This window comes from Acinonyx jubatus, chromosome C2 (genome assembly GCF_027475565.1).
Source record: "Acinonyx jubatus isolate Ajub_Pintada_27869175 chromosome C2, VMU_Ajub_asm_v1.0, whole genome shotgun sequence".
Classification (NCBI taxonomy): domain Eukaryota; kingdom Metazoa; phylum Chordata; class Mammalia; order Carnivora; family Felidae; genus Acinonyx; species Acinonyx jubatus.
In genome coordinates, this window is record NC_069384.1 from 5,943,164 (window position 1) to 5,967,652 (window position 24,489).

A 24,489-nucleotide genomic window follows, 5' to 3' on the forward strand; every position below is an offset into this window, starting at 1 on the left:
CCACACAAGTGAAACGCAGAGCTGACAGGTGAGCAGATTCTGGAGACAGACCAGCAGGGCCATCTCTGCCATTTACTAGTTCTGCGGACACGGGCAAATTCCAAACCATACTATTTCCCTGTCACCTTGCCTCTGCAACAGAAGTAGTAACAGGGTCCACTCATAGACCTGCTGTGCATGTTAGTTCAGTTAACATCTGAGAAGCACTTAAAACAGAGCCTTTACTTGGCAAATGCTGTGTTTCTTCTTCTTCTTCCTCCTCTTCCTCCTCTTGCTCCTTCTCTTCCTCCACTTGCTCCTCCTCCTCTTCTCCTTCTCCTTCTTCCTCTTCTTCATCATCAATCTTTCTCTGGCTATAACTTTGTTCTGAACTTTGGAAGATCTCAAGTAAAGGTGTTTTTGTAGTGGGAAACTCTTTGGACCAAGAGAGAACCCCTACCTGGCTTCTAGGTCCTGCTCTGCCCCAGCCAGAGCACAGCACCTCTCTAGGCCTCCCTTTCAGTCCTCTTCTGCAAAATGAAAGACTGAAAGTTGATCTCCAGTCCTGGCCCCACGTTTTCTTCTGGTTCCAGGCTGATAGAGTTCAAGCAGGCTCTGCAGCCCTGTAGGCTGTGTGGTTAGAGTTTTTGGTATGCCAAGGACCCTACAGTAGGTTCTCTTGGGAATCTAAACTCTAAATTTATGTCATTTAGTTGAGTTTTTAGTTATATTTTTTAAAATATAAGACGTGGTGCCTTCAAATACACTGTGGATTTGTTGGGAGAAAGAAAGATAGAAAGACAGAAAGACAGAAAGACAGAAAGAAAGAAAGAAAGAAAGAAAAAAGAAACCATATGCTACTGAGATTGGAAGGAATCCAAGAGGGCCTGCACACCCTCCTCAAATATTAGAAGAGCTTGCCCCATACTGGCCAAGAGGATGGGATCAAACTGGAACAACAGATAAAAGCTACAGAGAAACACTGACTTCAAGTGTTTATCCCTGAACCTGATGTGTTTTAAGATAATTGTCAAGGTTCTTAATGGTTTCCATAAGGAAGTCAAAAATAAAAACACTTGGGGCGCCTGGGTGGCTCAGTTGGTTAAGCCTCTGACTTCGGCTCAGGTCATGATCTCACAGTTCGTGGGTTCAAGCCCCACGTCGGGTGCTGTGCTGACAGCTCAGAGCCTGGAGCCTGTTTCGGATTCTGTGTCTCCCTCTCTCTCTGCCCCTCCCCTGCTCACGCTCTGTCTCTCTCTCTCTCTTTCAAAAATAAACATTAAAAAAAAAGAGAGACACTTGAAGATAAAATTTAAAAGCAAGTGGAATTGCGGCATCATTAAGCTGACACTAATTTGTCTCCATCACCATCCCTACCTAAAATCAAGGTCATCATACAATTCTCCTAGGCATTGTTGACTGAGAGCACCCCATATGAAATATAAGCATGCAACAATACTTTTATTTTATATAAAGCAAAAGGTCTTCACTTACCCAAAGGAGGCTGAACCACAGTAAGATTCACAGTTACAGACTTGTGGGCATGCAGCCCTTTCATGGTAGCCACACAAGTCAAAGTCCCATTGCCCTGTGGTGTGAGAGTCAGGACGCTCACTGCACTTTGGGGATTGTTGGGCTCCGGAACAGAATGATAGCTCGAGTGGCTCACGGGAACGCCGATATCCCAGGAAATACCTGGGGGCGGGATCCAGCCCCATGCGTGGCAAGTCACATTACAAGGTTCATCCTCCGCGACTACAAGGTTGCCTCCGGGAATGAGCAATGCCCCCATAACTAAAGAAGAAAAGAGAAATGTTCCAAAGGGGTGACCATACCTCTGTTGGTTTCAGGCTGTCTTTAATTTTCCCCTTGGATTGCATTTCACGAGAGCCATCTTCCCGAGGCCAAACTGGCTGTGTCTGTATCGAGAACCTTAACTCAGGTTTGACTTGTGTCTTTATTTAGACCTGCCAGGTTCATGAAAGAAGGGGAGCTTGCTCACCAGAAAACATATAATTCCAGAGGAAATGAATAAATAAAAATCAGGATCCAGGAGAATATGAATTCTATGGGAAAGAGAGGGCAAGTGTGCCTGCCAGAGTAGGCTACTCAGTCACTCAAGTGAAGTTGCAAAGTTGTCCTGGGCTCTCCTGGGAGCAAAAGCAAAAAGGGAAAAAAAAACCTTTATACATTCTTTCCATTGTCAGGAGAACGTATCTCAGGGTCATGGGAAGCAAGTTGCTCCTGGCCTTTGGTCAGTCAGATTCATTTCATTTTATTTTGGGGGTCATACATTTCTAAACAGAACTTCCTATAGTATTTCCTTAAAATGTTTTTCCAGTTGCAAATGAATTCAAAATCAAATCTAATATAATTATAACAATAATTGCCCAAAATTATGTACCAGAATATAATAGATAAATTAAAAACCTTACGGTTTTTATGAATGGCCTACCTGCATATGTCAATGTTCACACTATAAACAACCTATACGAAAATAGGACTTGTGTGTGCTAATATTAATAAAATAACCTGAGGGTTGGCTCCGGTAAAGACACAGCCTTAGTGAAACATCCAAGCGTCCAAATTAAAATATCCTCCCTGTTTTATAATATAATGGGAAGAACACTGGACTAAGAATCAAAAACTCAGTCTTGGGGCACCTGAGTGGCTCAGTTAGTTAAGCAGCCAACTTTGGTTCAGGTCATGATCTCAAGGTCCATGAGTTTGAGCCCTGCGTCGGGCTCTGTGCTGACAGCTCAGAGCTGGGAGCCTGCTTCAGATTCTGTGTGTGTCTCTCTCTGCCCCTCCCCTGCTTGCACTCTCCCTCTCTCTCAAAATAAAATAAATAAACATTAAAAAAAAACCCTCAGTTCTCAGTCAAATTGCCCTCACCTGGGCAATCACTCTCTGTTTTTAAAGGTCAGATGAAACAATCTGACTAGATCAGTGGTTTTCAAATGTTTTTGTTTCAGTACTCTTAAAAATCACTGAGGACTCCAAAGACATTTTGTTTATGTTCTATCAATATTTACCATACTTGAGCGGCACCCGGGTGGTTCAGTCGATTAAGCATCTGACTCTTGATTTTGGCTCAGGTCATGCTCTCATGGTTCCTGAGTTCAAGGCCCACATCAGGTCTGTGCTGACAGCATGGAGACTGCTTGGGATTCTCTCTCTCTCTCTCTCTCTCTCTCTCTCTCCCCCTCTCTCTGCCCCTCCCCTGCTTGTACGCTCACTCTCTCCCTCTCTCAAAATAAACAAATAAACTTTAAAAAATATTTACCATACTTGAAATTAGAATATTTATTTTTAAAGATATTTAAAATAACAATGACAAATCACTACATGTCACCGTGGATTACCATATTATGATGAAAAACACCTGTGTTTTTAACCCAACATAAATTATTGAGAAGAATATCATTGTTTTAGATTTCTGCAAATCTCTTTAACGTCTAGCTGGATTCTCATATCTGGTTCTGCATTCAAGCTGTTGCAATATATTCAATAAATGGCTTTACTGGAGTATATTTTTAAAACTGACTTCACATGGAGGTGCCTGGATGGCTCAGTTGGTTAAGCCTCCGACTTCAGCTCAGGTCATGATCTCACAGATCATGAGTTCGAGTCCCACATTGAGCTCTGTGCTGACGGCTCAGAGCCTGGAGCTGCTTTGGATTCTGTGCCTCCCTCTCTCTCTGCCCCTCCCCTGCTCACTCTCTGCCTCTCAAAAGTGAATAAACGTTTTAAAAAAATTTTTTTAACAAATAAATAAATCTGACCTCCCATGGATATATAGGTGAAACAGTGAGAAGGTTTTTCAAATAATCACGTATGTTCCTTGATACTGTACCAACACTTGGCAAGCAGTGATTTCTTACAGGGTAGTTGCACTGTGGAAACTGAAACTATATAAAGGAACTCTCATTCTCTTTGACATACAAACCCATTGCTCTATCTGGCGCTTTAATTGACCTTTCACTTTTGCATGACTTTGTATCATTATACATCAGTTATTGGGAAAGACATCCTGTGGGCACAAGTGAAATGAGCGTAGGAAAGGCAATTCACATGTTAGTATTATAATGGAAGCAGTCGTGACCTTACGGACCCTGAAAGTTCTAGGGGATGCCCAACAGTTCCCAAACTAGATGGAACTGGGTCAGCTCTGAAAGCTCTTCTTACTCTAAAATGTTAAATTTCCAACCATTCCTTTCCTCAATAGTCTCTCGGAGTAAGTAAAGCCTGTTTGCTAATGCAGGGATTACTGTAAATGCAACAATGCGAGGGAAATGGATTTGTTCCCTACATGTAAAGGGTTTCGTACTTATTCCTTCTTCTCCACTCACTGTTTCATTTGGTGGAGAGGTTTAAGATGACAGAAACTGGAAGGAGCGGTATTGCCTCAATTAATAAGGGACGATCTTGAACTCAAGTCTACTGGCCCTCGAAATACAAGGGGTCTAGAATTTGGTGTGTGATTTAATGGGCAGACTTGGCAATGGATGGACAAATCAGCAACCAGAAGCATTTCCTTTTTCTACACATATTTGTGATTCAACTTTTCCCACTGGCTTTCACAAAGCTTATCGCATAGCGCAATGAACACCCTGTACAAAGGTGATGACTGTAGCATTCATACAGATCTAAGATGACTCTAGAGGGAGCTATGTAAGCTCTCTTTTTCTTGCTGATACATGAGCTGGAAAAAAATAAATCTTCAGCTAAACCATTTTAAAAATAACATGGATATTTCCTCTTTCTTCAAGATTCTTTTCCCTTGAAAGAGATCCTGTTGCTTAGAGAACATTTGTTCCTCTGGGAACAAAGAGCCATTCAGACCACTGGAACCCAGGTAATACGACCAAGTTCGGTGCCTGGTCTATGGGTTCCTTCCACATGACCTTGGGAAAGAATTTATCATCCCAAATGCTTAATCTTCCATGTGTATCAAAACTAAAAGCTACGGTAATTGCCAACCGACAAAAATGCGTGTTTAGGCACAGACAACTTTATAGATGTGGAGCTTTGAGCAAAGCTGCTATAAAAACACATGGATCTATGAATTTGATGTGCCATGAACATATCAATTAAGTCATGCCTTTGGCCCTGTGTCCTTGATCCAGGTGTCCCCCTCCTCATTTCCCCCCTTGGCCTAGCATCCCCAAACCTTCGAAGCACAGAAGGGCACCTCAACATGGAGTCATCTGTACAGGCTTTGCTCTTTCTCTATCTCCCCTCCCAATTCAAACCGGAACTTGTCTCCCTCACAGCACCTGGCAGCATCTCCAGGCCACTCATGTTATCCCTGCATGTGCATGGTCTACTCTTCCCGGGAGGCCCTTGAGGACAGGACTCTGTCTTCTTCTATACATCTCTGAGTGCCCTTCCAGATGCCCAACACAATGGTGTGCTGCTATCGGGAATGCGATTGGCTATACGGAGATGGCCATGACCCAAGTGCTGTTGTAAAGACTTTATTGGACCTACGCAGTTGATCCCACAACAACCCTCTGATGAGGAAACTAGGGCACAAAGTCATTAAATAACGGCCAAGGTCACACAGTTAGCAAGTGGTACAGCTGGAATCTGAACCTAGCATTCAGGCTCCCAAGCCTGCATTATGAACCACTAGCCCACGCTGGCTCCCAGCTCCATGTGCAATAAATTGAATCAAACAGGACTTTGGGGTCTTCAAGCCATCGTCAGTCACTGCTGCGTCTGACCCTCACAGTACACCTGTGAGGTGGGGCGGGGGAGCCTTATCCTTCTTTTAAAGATGAAGAAGTCGGGCCACCTCAGGAGTCACTAAGTTGGCAACTGATGACAGCGAACCCAGAACTCGTGTCTTTGATTCCATTTTTCCTGTGTTCTTTCCCTTATGCCACAAATCATTATGGTAAGAATCTGGTCATGCAAACTAAGCCAATAATCCAGGTAGTCTCATAAAAATCACTATTTTGAAAATATCATTAAGCTGTATAAAATTAAAGACACATAAAAGTAAAGGGACAACATTTTGGCTAAGTAAAAAAAAAAAAAAAAGCAGGTAGAAATAGGTAGACCTGCATTCCTACCAAATGTTATCAAACTGGATTTGATGCAACATTAACACAGATCAAATGTTTGGAAATTTCTCCTAGACAAGCCAATAAATAGATATAAGAAAAAATTTCAAAATACGACGTGGTTTTCTTAAGAAACGCTGCCACAGAAATGAGGAGCTCAACTAGCTCCAATGCATCTACAAATACCATCTAATTGCATTTTAAGAATTGCAAAGTGATTAAACTTTGATAAAGATGTTCTGAATTCTTGTAAAGCATCCTTTTATTTTTCTTTTCACTACATACCATGATTTAGAGCACCTCAAAATTACCTCTGAAAATGAAAAATAAACTATCCCTTGTGATAAATTTCGCTTACTCTTTTCCCTAAAATGTTTGGTAGAGTTAGTGAACACCCACCTTTGACTACAAGAACCGCTGGGGGCAGGAAAGAGTAAAGGATTGGGAGAACTCAACTGGAAAGAGGAAAAGGGTAAAAAAATCATGATTCAAAGTGCATACGTGACATAAGGCGAGGAAAGAACAGCACGTATATAAAACACCAGAGAAACGGCAGTGATGGGCAACTATTCCTAAATCAAAGAGCAGTGGCCACAACCGGCCTGGGAGAATCTGGGGTATATGTCCACAAAAGCTCTCGGTGGGATAGCGATGGGAAAGTGATAAGACCTGTCTTTAAGAGTCTTAGTGAAAGAAAAGAGAAAGGAAAGAAGAGATGAGGTAGGGGAAACAGAAAGAAGGGCAGAAAGAGATTTGGTGAAGAATTGGGGTAAGAAACAACAAACAACAAAACAACAGGCATTCATACTTCTAAGCCTAACACGCTGAGGGCAGACCCTGGATGCATGCAGGGTCCTCCTGTGCCCCTGGCATCCAACCCAGCCGCCTCCACCTGCTCCGCTCAGAGCCACCTGTGCACCCACCTTGCACTGAAAGGAAAGCGGATGCATCACGGTCACTGTTCTGGAGGCTGCACTTGATGTGCCCCGCGTCACGGAGCTGCACATCATGGATTATCATCTCAGAGATGGAGTTGCCGCCCTCTTCGTAGCTCACAGAGGTAAAGCGGTCGTTGGTGATGATGGGTTTTGAGGGCGTGATGCTCAGAACCACCGTGCCATTCAGAGCCCACATGATGAGCCTCCAGCCCTGTGAGACCGTGCAGTTGAAGCGAGCCTCCGAGCCCTCCAGCACCGTTGCGTTCTTGGGACCTTCTATGATTTGATAGCTGGATCCAGAAGCTGGAAGGCAACCAGTGTTTCAAGGCGGTAAGTGAAGAAATCTGTGTAAGTCTAAGGTAGGGTTTAACCCTTCTGTATTCACCAGCCGTGGCCTCTGGATGGCCATTGGCTCAGACCCTATGTCTTCCTGGTCCCAACACCATGTCTCCCCAGTGGACAGGAAGCCACCCATCCCTCCTTTCCATCCGCTCCCTCCACATCTCAGAGCACCTCCCAGCAAGACTGCTCCTCTACCTCCAGAGCGATGTTACCTTGATCCCAGCCTGGCCCCAAGAGCTCCCGGGTCTATTTGAGACAAGTTTTCACCTTCCCCATGAAACGACAGTTATCCTCCAAGGAAGTTGGGCAGGGTCTTTGATTTCCACCCCTGTGGAAATCCCAGGGCTCAGAGGGGAAGCTGGAAAACAGTCTCTCTTCATGAAGAGAATGGGAACCCCAGCATGCTGAGATCATAGCTCACTTCATGCCCCTGCACCCTTAAAGCCCCCAGATGGGATCCTTAGGACAGTGTCAAGGGCTGGAGGATAAACAAGGTTGAGAGAGAAGGAATCCAGATGGAGAGAGACAAACGTTGCATCTGAGTACACGGTCGTGGAGCAATAGGTAAGCCAGTCGCCAAGTATCAAGAGAACTGTACTATCATTGATTCCATGCCTCTCCTCTTAAGGACTAGAAGAGACACGGGTGGGGAAATACAAAGAGGGAAAACAGGCAGAAGGATAGGGGAGTGGGTTCCCGTAATGATGAGAACGATCAAACAATGCATCTGGCAGGCTGGTAAAAAAAAATCCCACCATATCTAGTGTTGGGTTCAAAACTCCAGCAGACAGGCAGGTGGCTCAAAAGCAGAAGCCCATGGACTGTCAGGTGGGGCTCCTGGCTCACGGGGCAAATTATCTCAACTTCTCCATGTCCCACTCGCCTCAGCCACAGAACAAGGGCACTGGCACCACAGTGGATTGTTTCAAAAACCAAATATGACAGTCCATGTCAAGCCCTAAACGTGACCCTCAAACACTCAGTAAACATTCATGAGCATATAACCTGCAAGAAGGAATGTGTTGATTTTGTAAGACAAGCCAAGAGTGGTGTAGATTTAAGTAGAATTGTTTCTTTCACACTTTCCACAACATTCAACCCTTGGCTCCCCAGATGCACCATAATGCTGGTGCATCACCTGGAGTGACAACTTGTTTTTCTTTTTTAAGTTCATGTATTTATTTCGAGAGGCAGAGAGAGAGTAAATGCAAGTGGGGAAGGGCAGAGAGAGAAGGTGACACAATCCCAAGCAGGCTCTGCCCTATCAGCGCAGAGCCCGATGCGGGGCTCGATCTCATGAACCTGAAATCATGACCTGAGCCAAAATCAAGAGTCAGATGCTTAACCAACTGAGCAACCCCGGTGACCCTGGAGTGACAATTTCTAACTGGTCTTCCACACAGTGGACCTCAAGGGCTCTCCAGCTCACATGAAAGGAATCATGATAACAGGGGATGAAGCATGTTCGTCACTGGAAGAACTCAAGAAAAATCTTTTGTCCATTTAGGACAGATGTTCTAATCGCCTTAGAGGAGCCAACTGGCAGCCAGGGTTTTTAAGAGCTTCCCATGTTTGTAATAATAATTTGATATAGGGAGGACGGCAGCCCGCACCCAGCCTGAGGAAGGGGAGGAAGGAGGATGAGGAGGGTAAGCAGCCTGTGCCCCGCCTGAGGACCAGGACAAGGAAGAGGAGGGCTGGGAACCCTTGCACTGAAATATAATCATCAGGAGAAGAGCCTAGATGGCGGAACAGCATGGAAGTTTTTTGTATGTCGCATCCATGAAATACAGCCAGACCAACACTAGACCATCCTACACACCTAGAAAACTGACTGGAGGATTAATACAACAATCTGCCCAACCTGAACCACAGAACTCAGCAGGTACGTGGCGCGGAGAGGTGAACGTGGGGAGAGAGAAGCCGGCAGCGGGCAGGAAGCCGCCTTTGCAGGCAGGGAGAGGACAGAGACTGGGAGGGGGAGGGGGGCAGAGAATACGGAAAAAGCACCCCTCCCCAAAAGCAGCTGGAGAGAAAGTGGAAAATTGGAAACAGCCGCACCGACTAAACTAAAAAGGGAGAAAGGAGAAGGGAGAGGGTTTAAGTTCCATTAAGACTGTAAACAAGGGGAGCACAGAGTCTGCAACTCCGCAGCTCCATACCTGGAGGTGCTCTGGTGGGAAAGGTGAATCCCCAGGAACAAAGTGGGGTCCAGGAGGTTCTCGGGCCACACGGGGAGAAGCGGTTCCACTGCTGGAAGGACATTTGGTGGAAACCTTTGAAGCCACCTGGTCCCAGCAGACCCCAGAAAACAGCCAAATTCGCTGGTGCAGGAACAAGGTCGTTAAGGGTAAAGCCTGGTGCCAGATGTGTGTTGTGATCTTCCATAATCCCTGAAATGCTGCTGCTACACTATCTCGCGAACCTTTTCTGGGGCAGGCTGGCACCTGGCCACAGTCTCGGGGCACCGACAACAGCAGGGTCCAGCGGGCGTTCCTGGCTGCAGCCGACATTCAGCGGTGGCTCGCTCGGCCATGGCTCAGTGAGACCCTCCCGCAGAGGGGCGGAGCGGGTCAAAGCCGGGGTCCTTCGGAAGTAAGGGGCTGGGGAAAACAGCCACATCTGGGACAAAACCCGGGAGAGAGGTACTTCCTGGGGCCTGGTCACGGAGAGTGGAAAAGCGGGGAGTGGACGAGAGCTGAAGCCAGAGGACGGGTGCGCGATTGCTGATGGGGAGAACAGACCGGATAGCTGGCTGCTGCCATTTTTACCACGGCCGCGCAGGCGCATATGCACCTACGAGCCCTGCAACACTCCACCCCAGTGAGCTGAGCGGCGCCATCTAGTGGAGAGCGGAGCTGTTGCACGGAGCCCCGCCCAACTGGGCCAACCTCGCTCTTCAAGAACACAAGTCTCACCGCCTACTTAGTTTATGGGCTATAAAGAGATACATGGACTGACCTCTAGGGGAAAACGAAGCAATTTCAGTCCTACTTCAATCTGTTAGCAGGTCCATCTATTCAATTTTCTTTTTTTTCTTTTCTTTTCTTTTACACTATTCTTTTTCTTGAATAGAGAAAGAGAAAAACTTCATTTTTATTTTCAATTTTTATTAAAAATATTTTTCTTTAACTGTTTTACTATATTTTTTATTTTTGTGTAAATTTTTTCAAATTCTTTCTTACTTCCATCATTCCATTTTAGTCTACTTCAGTGTATTCACCTTTTCAAATTTTCAAACGATTTCCTTGTTTTCTTTTTTCTTTTTCTTTTTCCTCTTTTTCATTTCTTTCCTTTTTCTTGAATGCAGAAAGTGAAAAACTTCATTTTTACTTTCAATTTCTGTGAAAAATATTTTTATTTAATTTTTCTACTATATTTTTTGCTTTTATGTAAACTTTTTCAAATTCTATTTTACTTCCATCATTTCATTTCAGTCTACTACAGTGTATTCACTTTTTCAAATTTTCCAGCGAGTTCTTTTTTTTTCTCTTATTTCTCTTTTTCATTTCTTTTCTTTTTCTTGAATACAGAAAAAGAAAAAATTCATTATTTTCAATGTTTATTTAAAATATTTTTCTTTAATTTTTTCCTACTATATTCTTTACTTTTGTGTAATTTTTTTCCAATTATTTTACCCCCATCATCTCATTTTAGCCCACTTCAGTGTATTCATTTTTTCAAATTCTCAAACGATTTCCTTTTTTTTCTTCCGCCCCCCCCCCTTTTTTTCTCTAATCTGTCAAACCACTTTCAACATCCAGACCAAAACACACCCAGGATCTAGCATCATCTATTCAATTTGTGTGTGTGTGTGTGTGTGTGTGTGTGTGTGTGTGTGTGTGCGTGTTTCATTTTAATATTTTTTTAACTTTAATTTTTTTAATTTCAATTTTTCTACCTCATTAATTCCTTTTCTCCCTTCAAAATGACAAAACGAAGGAATTCACCCCAAAAGAAAGAGCACGAAGAAACAACAGCCAGGAATTTAACCAACACAGATAAAAGCAAGATGTCTAAACCAGAATTTAGAATCATGATAATAAGAATACTAGCTGGAGTCGAAAATAGATTAGAATCCCTTTCTGCAGAGATAAAAGAAGTAAAAACTAGTCAGAATGAAATGAAAAATGCTATAACTGAGCTGCAATCACGGATGGATGCAGCGGCGGCAAGGATGGATGAGGCAGAATAGAGAATCAGCGATACGGAGGACAAACTTATAGAGAATAATGAAGCCGAGAAAAAGAGGGAGATTAAGGCAAAAGAGCACGATTTAAGAATTAGAGAAATCAGTACTCATGAAAAAGGAACAACATGAGAATAATAGGGGTCCCAGAAGAGGAAGGGAGAGAAATAGGGGTAGAAGGGTTATGTGAGCAAATCATAGCAGAAAACTCTCCTAACCTGGGGAAAGACACAGACATCAAAATCCAGGAAGTACAGAGGACCCCCATTAGATTCAACAAAAACCGACTATCAACAAGGCATATCATAGTCAAATTCACAAAATACTCAGGCAAGGAGAGAATCATGAAAACAGCAAGGGAAAAAGAGTCCCTAACCTACAAGGGAAGACAGAACAGGTTTGCAGCAGACCTATCCACAGAAACTTGGCAGGCCAGAAAGGAGTGGAGGGATATATTCAGTGTGCTGAATCAGAAAAATAGGCAGCCAAGAATTCTTTATCCAGCAAGGCTGTCATTCAAAATAGAAGGAGAGAAAAAAGTTTCCCAGACAAACAAAAACTAAAGGAGTTTGTGACCACTAAATAAGCCCTGCAAGAAATTTTAAGGGGACTCTCTGAGGGGAGAAAAGATGAATAAATAAATAAATAAGTAAATAAATAAATAAATAGATAAAATAGATATTATATATCTCAAATAATATATATATTATATATCTCAATATATATATAATATCAATTATATATCTCAAATAATATATATATACATATATATCTCAAAAGCAACAAAGATTAGAAAGGACCAGAGAAAACACCAGAAACTCCAACTCTACAAGCATGATAATGGCAATAAATTCATATCTTTCAGTACTCACTCTAAGGATCAACGGACTCAATGCTCCAATCAAAAGACACAGGGTAACAGAATGGATAAGAAAACAAGATCCATCTATATGCTGTTTACAAGAGACCCAGTGTAGACCTAAAGACACCTTCAGATTGAAAGTAAGGGGATGGAGAACCATCTATCATGCTAATGGTCAACAAAAGAAAGCCAGAGTAGCCATACTTAGAGCAGACAATCTGGACTTTAAAATAAAGACTGTATCAAGAGATGCAGAAGGGCATTATATCATGATTAAGGGATCTATCCACCAAGAAGACCTAACAATTGTAAACATTTATGCACCAAATGTGACAGCACCCAAATGTATAAATCAATTAATCACAAACATAAAGAAACTCATCGATAGTAATACCATCATAGTAGGAGACTTCAACACCCCACTCACAACAATGGACAGATCATCTCATCAAAAAATCAACAAGGAAGCAACGGCTTTGAAGGACACACTGGACCAGATGGACTTAACAGATATATTCAGAACATTTCATCCTAAAGCAGCAGAATATACATTCTTCTCCAGTGCATATGGAACGTTATCCAGAATAGACCATATACTGGGACACAAATCAGCCCTAAGTAAGTACAAAAAGATCAAGTTCACACCATGCATATTTTCAGACCACAACGCTATGAAATTCAAAATCAACCACAAGAAAAAATTTGGAAAAGTAACAAATAGTTGGAGACTGAAGAACATCCTACTAAAGAATGAATGGGCTAACCAAGAAGTTAAAGAGGAAATTAAAAAGTATATGGATGTCACTGAATGCAAGTCAATGCAAATGATAACACCACAACCCAAAACCTCTGGGACACAGCAAAGGCAGTCATAAGATGAAAGTATATAGCAATCCAGGCCTTCCTAAAGAAGGAAGAAAGATCTCAGATACACAAGTTAACCTTACACCTTAAAGACCTAGAAACAGAACACCAAATAAAACCCAAAACCAGCAGAAGACAGGAAATAATAAAGATTAGAGCAGAAATTATTGCTATCAAAACCAAAAAAACAGTAGAACAGATCAATGAAACCAGAAGCTGGTTCTTCGAAAGAATTAACAAAATTGATAAACCACTAGCTAGTTTGATCCAAAAGAAAAAGGAAAGGACCCAAATAAATAAAATCAAGAATGAAAGAGGAGAGATCACAACCAACACAACAGAAATAAAAACAATAAGAAGACAAGATTATGAGCAAGTATATGCCAATAAAAAGGTAATCTGGAAGAAATGGACAAATTCCTAGAAACATATATACTACCAAAACTGAAACAGGAAGAAATAGAAAATTTGAACAGACCCACAACCAGTAAGGAAATCGAATTAGTAATCAAAAATATGCCAAAAAGCAAGAATCCAGGGCCAGATGGCTTTCCAGGGGAATTCTACCAAACATTTAAGGAAGAGTTAACACCTATTCTCTTGAACCTGTTCCAAAAAATAGAAATGGAAGGAAAACTTCCAAACTCTTTCTATGACGTCAGCATTACCTTGATTCCAAAACCAGACAGAGACCCCACTAAAAAGGACAACTATAGACCAATTTCCCTGATGAACATGGATGAAAAAACCTCAACAAGATATTAGCCAACTGGATCTAACAATACATTAAAAAAATTATTCACCACGACCAAGAGGGATTTATACCTGGGATGCAGGGTTGGTTCAATATCTGCAAAACAATTAACGTGATTCATCACATCAATAAAAGAAAGTATGAGAACCACATGATCCTCTCAATAGATGCAGAGAAAGCATTTGAAAAAATACAACATCCATTCTTGATAAAAACCCTCAAGACAGTAGGGATAGAAGGAGCATACCTCGAGATCATAAAAGCCATATGTGAATGACCCAACGCTAATATCATCCTCAATGGGGAAAAACTGAGAGCTTTCACCCTAAGGTCGGGAACAAGACAGGCATGTCCACTATCACCACTGCTATTCAACGTAGTTTTGGAAGTCTTAGACTCTGCAATCGGACAACACAAAGAAATAAAAGGCAACCAAATAGTCAAGGAGGAAGTCAAACTTTCACTCTTCGCAGATGACATGATACTCTATATGGAAACCCAAAAGATTCCACCAAAAAACTGCTAGAATTGATTCATGAATTCAGCAAAGTTGCAGAATATAAAATCAACGCACAGAAATCGGTTGCATTCTTATACACCAACAATGAAGCGACAGAAAGAGAAATCAAGGAATCGATCCCATTTACAGTTGCACAAAAAACCATAAAATACCTGGGAATAAATCTAACCAAAGAGGTGAAAAATCTATACACTGAAAACTATCGAAAGCTTATGAAAGAAATTGAAGAAGATATAAAGAAATGGAAAAACATTCCATGCTCCTGGATAGGAAGAACAAATATTGTTAAAATGTCGATACTACCCAAAGCAATCTATATATTCAACGCAATCCCTATCAAAGTAACACCAGCATTTTTCACAGAGCTAGAACAAATAATCCTAAAATTTGTATGGAACCACAAAAGACCCTGAATAGCCAAAGCGATCTTGAGAAAGAAAACCAAAGCAGGAGGCATCACAATCCCAGACTTCAAGCTATACTACAAAGCTGTAATCAAGGCAAGATGGTACTGGCACAAGAACAGACACTCAGATCAATGGAACAGAATAGAGAACCTAGAAATGGGCTCAGAAATGGCCAATCTTTGACAAAGCAGGAAAGAATATCCCATGGAATAAAGACAGTCTCTTCAGCAAGTGGTGCTGAGAAAACTGGACAGCAACATACAGAAGAATGAACCTGGACCACTTTCTTACACCATACACAAAAATTAACTCAAAATGGATGAAAGACCTCAATGTAAGACAAGAAGCCATCAAAATCCTCCAGGAGAAAGCAGGCAAAAACCTGCTTGATCTTGGTCGCAGCAACTTCTTACTCAACACGTATCCAGACACAAGGGAAACAAAAGGAAAAATGAACTACTGGGACCTCACCAAAATAAAAAGCTTCTGCACAGCGAAGGAAACAATCAGCAAAACTAAAAGGCAACCGACAGAATGGGTGAAGATATTTGCAAAGTACATATCAGATAAAGGGTTAGTATCCAAAATCTATAAAGAACTTCTCAAACTCAACACCCAAAAAACAATCCAGTGAAAAAATGGGCAAAAGACATGAATAGACACTTCTCCAAAGAAGACATCCAGATGGCCAACCGACACATGAAAAAATGCTCAACATCACTCATCATCAGGGAAATACAAATCAAAACCACAATGAGATACCACATTATACCTGTCAGAATGGCTAACATTAACAATTCAGGCAACAACAGATGTTGGCGAGGATGTGGAGAAAGAGGATCTCTTTTGCAATGTTGGTGGGAATGCACGCTGGTGCAGCTACTCTGGAAAACAGTATGGAGGTTCCTCAAAAAACTAAAAACAGAACATTGATTTTTCTACCAATAAGTGCCTAATTCCCCTGTGGGGTTCTAAGCGCTTTGTTAGCAGGGACTGTGCCTGGTTTTTTCATTGCCACATCACAATGCCTACAACTAACTGGCACATAACAGGCCCTCAGTCAATATTCACTGAGCGAATAAATGAGGGTGCTGAGTTCTAAATAACCCATTGCACTGGGGCAAGATAGAGAGGACAGGACTGGCAGGAATGCTTTGTGCGTGGCAGTTGCTCTCAGCTATTCAGAGTTTACAAATGAAGGTGTCTCTACCCCCAGACTTTCCAAGATGAAGCATCCGAGGTGCTCAGTCCATAGCAATGGGTCCCATCCCCCAGGGGGCATTCGAATGAGCCCATAACACTCTCCCCTCCTGGAACAGCCATCTCCAGGCCTCCACCAAAGCCTCCCCTTTGTTCCAAACACAACTTCAGGGAAAATGTCCCAGAAAAACCATAGACCCCACAGCACATCAGCTCCCCGCTAAACTGCCAGAAGAGATTTTTGCAACCGTGGCTGAAATAGCCACGTTGGAGCCTTATCCCTCAAATGAGTGCTGAGCGTGGTTTGCAAGCCCCTGGACAAGTCCTCAAGCTCTACGCAACAGGGCTGGTGTTTTCCTCTCCACAAACCAGGGCTTATCAAGCGCCTACTGAACACCTCACACTGCGCACTGTGAGTCGGGGGTTTCTGAACATCTTTGCCCTCAAATACACATTAACACCACAGCCTGGGCCCCTGGGCTTAATGTCTCAACGTACTCCAAACCAAAACTTACAAAAGGGTCCTTATTGCCTGTAACACACTCTGAGAGTCCCTATATTATTTCATTCTTTTCCGTTTTTCGATAAATATCGAATATTGGGGGAGGGGTATCAGAATGACCAAAAGGGAGGCATTCACGGGAGGTTCTTGGTCTCACTGTTAACATACGAAGGTGTTCAGTTTGTGAAAATTCATCAAGCTGTACTTCTGTGACTTGTGAGCTTTTCTACATGTTCATCATTCTTCAGTACAATGCCTTGAAATCACTGCACAAGAAATACAGGATGGCTGCCCTCTAAGAAGTCTAGGCAAGACATAATCAAAAGAAAGCTGGGGGAACCAACTCCAGTCACCCCAAGGACCCCGCAGTCTCAAGCTCCACCTCCTGCAAAGCAGAGTGTGATCGGGAGACCCTGGCCTGGGACCCCCTGGAGTCCCTTTCGACTGACCCCCTGGGGGCGATCCAGGACGAGGAGGAGCTGATGGGAGAAACAGCGGTGGGCCCTTCCCCTGTCAGTAAATGGGAGCTGGGATTATTACCCAGAAAACGGCAAGGTCAGGAGGGCTTCAGGGAGGAGGTGATGTCTGAATTGGGCCTTCCTTGAAGGCCAGATAGAAATGGAAGAAGAGAAAAGCAGGCAGAGGACAGGACAATGACTTACAGGGAGGAATGGAAGGGCAAACGCTCACAGCAGAGACGACCCAGTGGAAGGACCGGTAGGAAATTTAGTCAAGAGAGCAGGAAGTGCACCCAAGGAAAGAGACCCTTCTGTGGAAAGAGGAAGCAGTGAGAACGGAAGAAGGAAGAAGCTTCTGGAAGCCACGTATCCAGGAAGCTTCGTCTGGGTTCCCTCCTGCCCACTTCCAGCGGATGCCCAGGAACATTCCACCAAGCTCAGGAGACCCCTACCTGCCAGCCCAGCCAGGATGACCAGCACGGTCGAGATGCCTTTCCACCTGCCCTCCATCACCACGCGTCTTCTTCACCCTGGGGAAACAAAGCAGCCAGGTAACCATCTGTCACTGACGAGCGTTTGGCATCCCGAGTACGCGGAGCCCCTACCGGCTCATGGGTGTCCGCAGAGGGACGGTCGGTGGCACCAGCCTCACCCCAAACCTGCTGGATCAGAAGCTCCAGGGGCGAGCACACAAATCTGTCCAAACAATGAAACAGTGAACCAATTCTGGCCCAGGCTCAAGTTGGAGAATCCCTGCATTAAACGATCTTGCTCCCCAGTCCCGGTATAAGTTATGGAAGGCAGACGGTATAGCCTTACTGCTGACTAGCTCACCAGGATGTAGGGGTGAGGGCTTGCTGCTTTTCATTTCAATCATGATGTTTTAATCACCGAGGGGAAAAAAAAATCCTCCCCGTAACAAGTTCACGTTACCAAAAGGGAAAACAGGCGAAATAGAACATAAGCTTATTAGAAGGTGCCAAAAGGTATGTATAGAGAGAGAACAGGGGGACGTCTGCAAGGGGTCGTGTGCGTGCATGGGGTGGCCGGCTGTAATTACAAACAGGGAAGTCACAGAAAGTCTCCCGAGAAGGTGTTCCGTGAACAGTGAAGGAGGTGAGGTGACAGCCACGAGGATATCTGCAAAGGAGCTTTCCAGGCACAGGGGCAGCAGGTGCAAAGGCCCCGGGGTGGGACAATGCCTGGCATGTTTGAGAGGCACTGGCGTTGGGGTGGAGTCAAGGGTGAGGGAGAGGGGGAGAGGTCGGAGCTAGGAGAGGTCAGGGTAGACTGAGCCCTAGGCAGATCATGGGGAACCTGTCATGTGCACCTCTTGGCCCTTCCTTCCAATCCCTTTGTTCTTGGATAAACCTCTTGCTCACCCCTCCATCCCTACATGTTCTCTTTTTATTTTTACTTTTTCCTTCTTCCCTGTGGTAGGCCCATGCAACACAGTCACCAGCAACGTGTGGTCCCACTGGAGCATGTAAGGTAAATCACCCACTGAACGCGTGGGGAACTGCCCGCAAAAACAATGGCCCCTTGGCTCAGCAAAGGGTCTCTTTCTTTCACAGCCTTCAACACCACCACCGTGTGGAGCACAGCTCCCTAACCAGGGGATGGTTTTCACTTTGGCTTTGGCGTTCACACAGACGTCACAGCCCCATCAACTGGGGAGGGGGGGCGGGGGGGACCCTCCCTCTGAAATGTGGGGCACCAGGTTTCATCAGAGACCCCCCCTCCCCACGGCTGTGGGATTTTGTGATGGGCTGACACCTGTCCAGGGCTCCCGTCCCCTTTCCTCTCCTACAGCCGAAAGAGGCCGACCCCACAGCAACACAAAAGCACAAACACAGGAAGTGAAACAGGCACAAGTAACCACCACACCTCACGTCTGCGGAACCCATTTCACGCTGAAGCAGTGATCCTGGCTATTTGGGGCTCACCAGAAGGAACGCGGGTTTCCACCCCTCTGTTTCTCTGATGTGTTGGGAAAGCAAAACTCAGCATGCGTGCTAAACCATAACCACTTGCGTGCATGGCACAGCGCAAGGTTCAAAGTCTGTGCCGCTGTGGGGACCCCGGCCCCCGTGGGGTCTACAACACACCCCGCAGAGCTCCACAAATAGGCCCGGGCGGCAAGCTGTGCAGCAGCCCTACTCAGGCCGGACTGAAACCCCAGCCCTCCCAGACGGACTCCAGGTCCCCAATTATGAAGTGCCAATAAATCATTTACTAATTTGCAAGGTTCGATGCACACTGCTCTGACAGGTCGGTGGCTAGACCGGTCGTCTAGAAGGCTACACCCCAGCTGAGGATGCAGGAGACACTGAGCCCTCATAGAGAAGATTACGCATCTCACCGAAGGCCATAAATGCCAAGCTTGGACCCAGTGTTTATTGAAATTGCAGCCGAAGTTTAAGGTCCATCAGGAAATACCAATAGCTGTGCTGAGTCAGGCCGAGTCTGAGTGCTGTGTTTTCTAAAGCCTCTGTTCGGCCTCCGTCCCTCACACGCCGTTCTGGCTTCTTCTCTGTAAGAGCGGTGACTCTGTTTCCCCAGAGTCCAGCAGAATCCCCAGGACTGGCAGGGCAGGAGCGCCCAGTGAGGTCCAGGGAGCCCCGGGTCAGGATTGCTGCAGGAGTGGATTTGTGCCCGGCTGGTATGTGAAGGATGTGTGCAGAAATGAGCTGTCCCTTCGCTTTAATTAAATGAGGACCTAATGCCAGGTAATTTGCAAGTTGACATCTCTGTGGGATAGTTGGACAGACCCCGGAGATTTCACTTCCCATTCATTTTGTTATGGAAGACTTGAAGTACCTACTTCTCGTTGAGAACCTGCAAAGTCTTCTTAAAGTCTTAAGTCTTGTTAAATTGTACTAAACACAGGACACCCGGGTGGCTCAGTCTGTGGAGCAACTGACTTCAGTTCCGGCCATGACCTCACAGGTTCATGGGTTCCAGCCCATGTCGGGCTCTGCGCTGACAGAGCTGAGCCTGCTTGGGATTCTCTCTCTGTCCCTCTCTCTCTGTTCCTCCCCTACTTGCGCTTTCTCTCTCTCTCAAACTAAATAAATAACTTTAAAAAAAAAAAACTGTGCTGGTGCGCCTGTGGGGCTCAGTCGGTGAAGCATCCGACTTCGGCTCCGGTCATGATCTCACAGCTCATGGGTTCGAGCCCCGCGTCGGGCTCCGTGCTGACAGCTCGAGCCTGGAGCCTGCTTCCGATTCTGTGTCTCCCCCTCTCTCTCTGCCTCTCCCCCACTCTCACTGTCTCTCTCTCAAAAATAAACATTAAAAAAAGGTTTTTTTATTTGTACTAAACAGGAGTTAACCTCCAACCATTAACCTGCTGCCCTGACAAGGCAAAAACCACACGGAAGGTATGTGAGGGGCCACCGCACTGATCTCAGAAAACTGCCACGTTTCATTATCTCACTCAGTTACCCCCCACACAAGCCCTCGTTTCTGGGTCCCTGGAAAGAGCTTCGCCAAGGTGCCTGCCACACTTCTTGCTACAGGCACCAGCACGAAGCCAAGACCCGAAAAGAAAGCTGGGTGCTGGTCAGGGTGAGCGAGAATCCGTCACAGCAAAATCCACACGAGCGGCTTGCTGCAAACGTCTGTGCCTAAATATACATAAAGGCTGCACTCTGACAAGCCCACGTCCTGCACCCCTACATCCGGAGGGGCTGTCCTGCCTGCAGGAATGAGGCCCCCGTGAGGGCTTCCGGAGACTTCCGTGAGGCTCTCCTTCCCACAGGAGGAGAAACGGCATTTACAAGTGCGGGGAATGACCCATGGGGCCACGGTGACTTTCCAGCCCTGGAATCCCGACCCCCCCAAATCCCAGCTGGCTCTCAGCTCTCGCCGCCCCCAGACAGCGGCGTGCTATGACAGAGGCTCTCGCTCCATCAGAAGTCATCTTGAATTCCTGAACTCCCCGAACAGCCTGCTTTCTTAATGTTTAACTGGGTGGAAGTTGGGAAACAAAGAGTGTGTGTTTGGTCCTGGGACACTTTCCCGGGGAAAGCGACCCGCCCCTCGGCCCGAGACAGGTGCCTGTGGACCCGCTGGACAGACGCCCACCACTGGCTGGAGCTGGCTCACCTCAGGCAGGAAGTTCTCCTCTTCCGGTGTCACAGAAGTTTCTCTGATCCCAGAGGCATCTGGGCCTCCGTCCTCCCTCCACGCAAACGCAGGAACAAACCTGTGTGGCCGCCGAGAATCTCCACCCGGGTTGCCGGTTAGCAGGAAGTTCCTCTTGAAATGGCCCTGTCACGTCACAGGCCGGGCTGTAAACACAGAGGTGGCCCCTGCCTGCCACTGGCCCCTCGCTCCCGGAAGGTGTGCATGCCCCAGAGTGACATTTTCCCTGCTAATCATTAGCCAGCCCCAAACAGCAAGCCAGGCCACCCAGCGGGGCCTGAGAAGGTCACGGCCTCCAGGGCCACCACTCCTTCCCCTCGGCCCTCTGCCCTGGCTCCTCTTCTGGGCCTCTCTCTCTCTCTGTCTCTCTGTCTCTCTCAGTCCCACAGAGCCAAGCCCTTGGGGGCTGAAGGTCCTCTTACCCAGGCTGGGGGCCCTTCCTGCCGAGGACGCCGGCCTGGACAACCTTGCTGATCTCTGGCGTCAGCACGGGCCTGGGGCTGGCCGAGCCGGTTCCTTCTCCGGCCAAGAACCTCCACACCCACAAGAAGACTCTTCGGTGAAAGAAAAGTAGTCCTGAGGGTGAAACCTTCTGGAATGTGGCTGCACTTTCCCGAGGAGCATTTGTAGGAAAACTGCCAAGAGGTGTCTTTGGCCCTCCCACGCCCACACCCAGCCAGCACTCAGTCTGAACAAAGGAACTTGGCTTCTTAGAGCCCGTGGAAAATTCTGGAAGAGACCACCACCTGGCACCCACCACACGGCAGCACCACGTGGAACTGTTTGCTCTCATGCCGTTCTCTCTCAGCACCTGCCTAGTCTCCCCCACTGTGTGTTAATTTTTTTTTAAGGTTTATTTATTTTTGAGACAGAGAGAGCGCAAGCAGGGGCGGGGCGGGGCGGGGGGGGGGGGGGGGGAGGGCGGTTAGGAAGAGAGACGGGGACCCAGAAGCCCAAGCAGGCTCCAGGCTCCGAGCTGTCAGCACAGAGCCCGACGTGGGGCACGAACCCACAAACCGTGAGATTGTGACCAGAGCCAAAGTCAGTGGCTTAACCGACTGAGCCACCCAGGTGCCCCTCACCCACTGCATTTTAATCTTGTCAGGGGACTCAGAGCCAAGGGCGTCTGAACAGAATAGACACCAACAGAGGGTGTGGATCACGCACTTAGCGTGAGACCCTGAAGCAAATAAATAGGGGGAAACGGTTCTCCCCAGTGGAACAGGATCAGAGTACACCACCCCCAAAAGATGCCAGTTTGGCATAGAGATTTATTTTAGGCTGAAAATAGTTGAGATTTAAGAGATTAAAAAAAAAAAAAAAACCTTCTTAGAGATTCCCTTTTCTGACTAAAAGCATTAACAACTGGGGAATACAGCTGCCATAAATTCCTTTATAGGGTGGGTCCACTAATGAAGCCTACTGGAGATCCCTTCTTCAGGGGGACTTTCCGACTCTGAATGAGAATAACGTCAAAAGACCACTCATCACCTGTATAGATAAACATTATCACAAACCTTCTCTCGTGTCTCTTCTACTGAAAATCTATTTGTCCTTCCAAAAAAACACTATTTGTTTTTCCCATAAGAAGCCTTTCTTCCCCCCCCCTTTACTCTCCCCTTCTAAATCAGGTATATATAAGTATTCATTCCAACCACTTGGTTCCTATATGCATGCAGATTACACCTTTATCCTGCTAACCTGGCTTCACAGGTCCCAGGCATTGTACCTGAGAGGGCAAAAAAAAGGTTTTTTTCCTCCTCCCCTACAAGGCCCTGCGCTGGTCAGAAAAAACGGTGAGCGAAACAGATTCCAGGAGTTAACAACATGTGAGTCGAATAAGCTCTCAAATATACACAAAGTTGTGGCATCTTATTTATGAGCTATGTCCCTGAAAGCCAAGCATAATTCAAAACTCAAATAATTCCCAAACAATGAGCCACTGAAATGAACACCCAAGGCCAGTGTAGCTGATTTTTATCCCTGATACACTTTTCCTCATTTTCTCGGCTTCAGCACGAGTCATTTAGAATATCGGTCAGTACCCGGGCTCAGTGCTGACAGCTCAGAGCCTGGAGCCTGCTTCAGATTCTGTGTCTCCCTCTCTCTCTTCCCCTCCCCTGCTTGTGCTCTCTCTCTGTCTCTCAAAAATGAATAAATGTAAAAAAAAAAAAAAAAAAAAAGAAGAAGAAGAAGAAGAATATCAGTCAGCACCAGGAGTCCCAAGCACTGACCTTCAGAGCACAGCTCAGCCTCAGCATAACTACTGGAGACTATTGTTAGAGCTTCTAGAAATTTTGAGTTATGATAACAATGAGAGTGTAGGGGAGGGGAAAGATTTGTTCCTATACCCTCCTTGGTTTGGTGGGTAGGGCCTGAAAATTAAACTGACAAAAGACAGATTGACAAGACAAAACAAGAGAACAGCAAGATATCAAGAGTTTATTAATGCATACAGGTAGGGGAAACTCGGTGCTGAGTACTCAAAGGAGTCTTAACAAGACAATAAACTTGAAGAGAAGTGACAGGGCAAAGGAAAAGAAGTCCAGGCTTTTAAGTGTGGCAAACTGTGGGCAGGTGAAGACAGGGGGGAGACGAAAAGGAAGGTAAGGGTTGTATCGGGTCAGGTTTGTTGTAACCATTCTGAGAAGAGCCCCCAGTGACGAAGATGGTGTTTGCCCTTCCTGATACCCGCAGGAGGAGGCAAAGTTTAGGGTCTGCTGTTTCTCAGTTATCTTCAGCTTATGATAATTCTTATGACAACCTGGCCCATTCTGGGGTGCTATATTCTGACCCCCTACAAGTGCCATATGACGTGCATACGTAACAACAGTAACCACCTCGGTGGTGCCCCCACAGATGCAGGGGCCGGCACTGCAGACCCTGGGCCTGGGCACTTCTGTCTACCAGCTACCCAGCCTGGAAACCCTGTATCCAAATCACTGGAAATGCAACTCTGAGACTGTGTGGTCTCGAGGGACTTTTTTTTTTTTTTTGGACTTTGGGAGGTTTTCATTATTTCAAAGTTTGAGCATAAAGACAGAGGTACTAGTATTTTTAGCCTATGCTATTTTAAATTTTTTTAATGTTTATTTATTTTTAGGAGACAGAGAGACAGAGTGTAAGCAGGGGAGGGACAGAGAGAGAGGGAGACACAGAATCTGAAGCAGGCTCCGGGCTCTGAGCCATCAGCCCAGAGCCCGACGCGGGGCTCGAACTCACGAAGTGCGGGATCATGACCTGAGCCAAAATCC

General features: G+C 45.6%; 1 protein-coding gene across 9 annotated transcripts in view; it reads right to left on the reverse strand.

Annotated features, from left to right (window-relative positions):
• IGSF5 (immunoglobulin superfamily member 5) overlaps positions 1-21,845 on the reverse strand; it is a 97,598-nt gene extending 75,753 nt beyond the window's left edge. For 5 of the 9 annotated variants that reach the window (XR_008297523.1, XR_008297519.1, XR_008297520.1 and 2 more), the window contains exons 1-4: positions 21,197-21,638; positions 17,539-17,616; positions 6,974-7,291; positions 1,474-1,773 (exon numbers count right to left, since the gene is read on the reverse strand). Coding sequence is in view for 4 of the 9 variants with exons in the window: in XM_053220544.1 (XP_053076519.1) it covers positions 1,474-1,773; positions 6,974-7,291; positions 17,539-17,596 (676 nt within the window). In the remaining 5 variants the exon portion in view is untranslated. The other 4 variants (XM_053220544.1, XM_053220543.1, XM_053220545.1 and 1 more) reach the window with 4 other exon arrangements.
• Between the last annotated feature and the right edge of the window lie 2,644 nt (positions 21,846-24,489).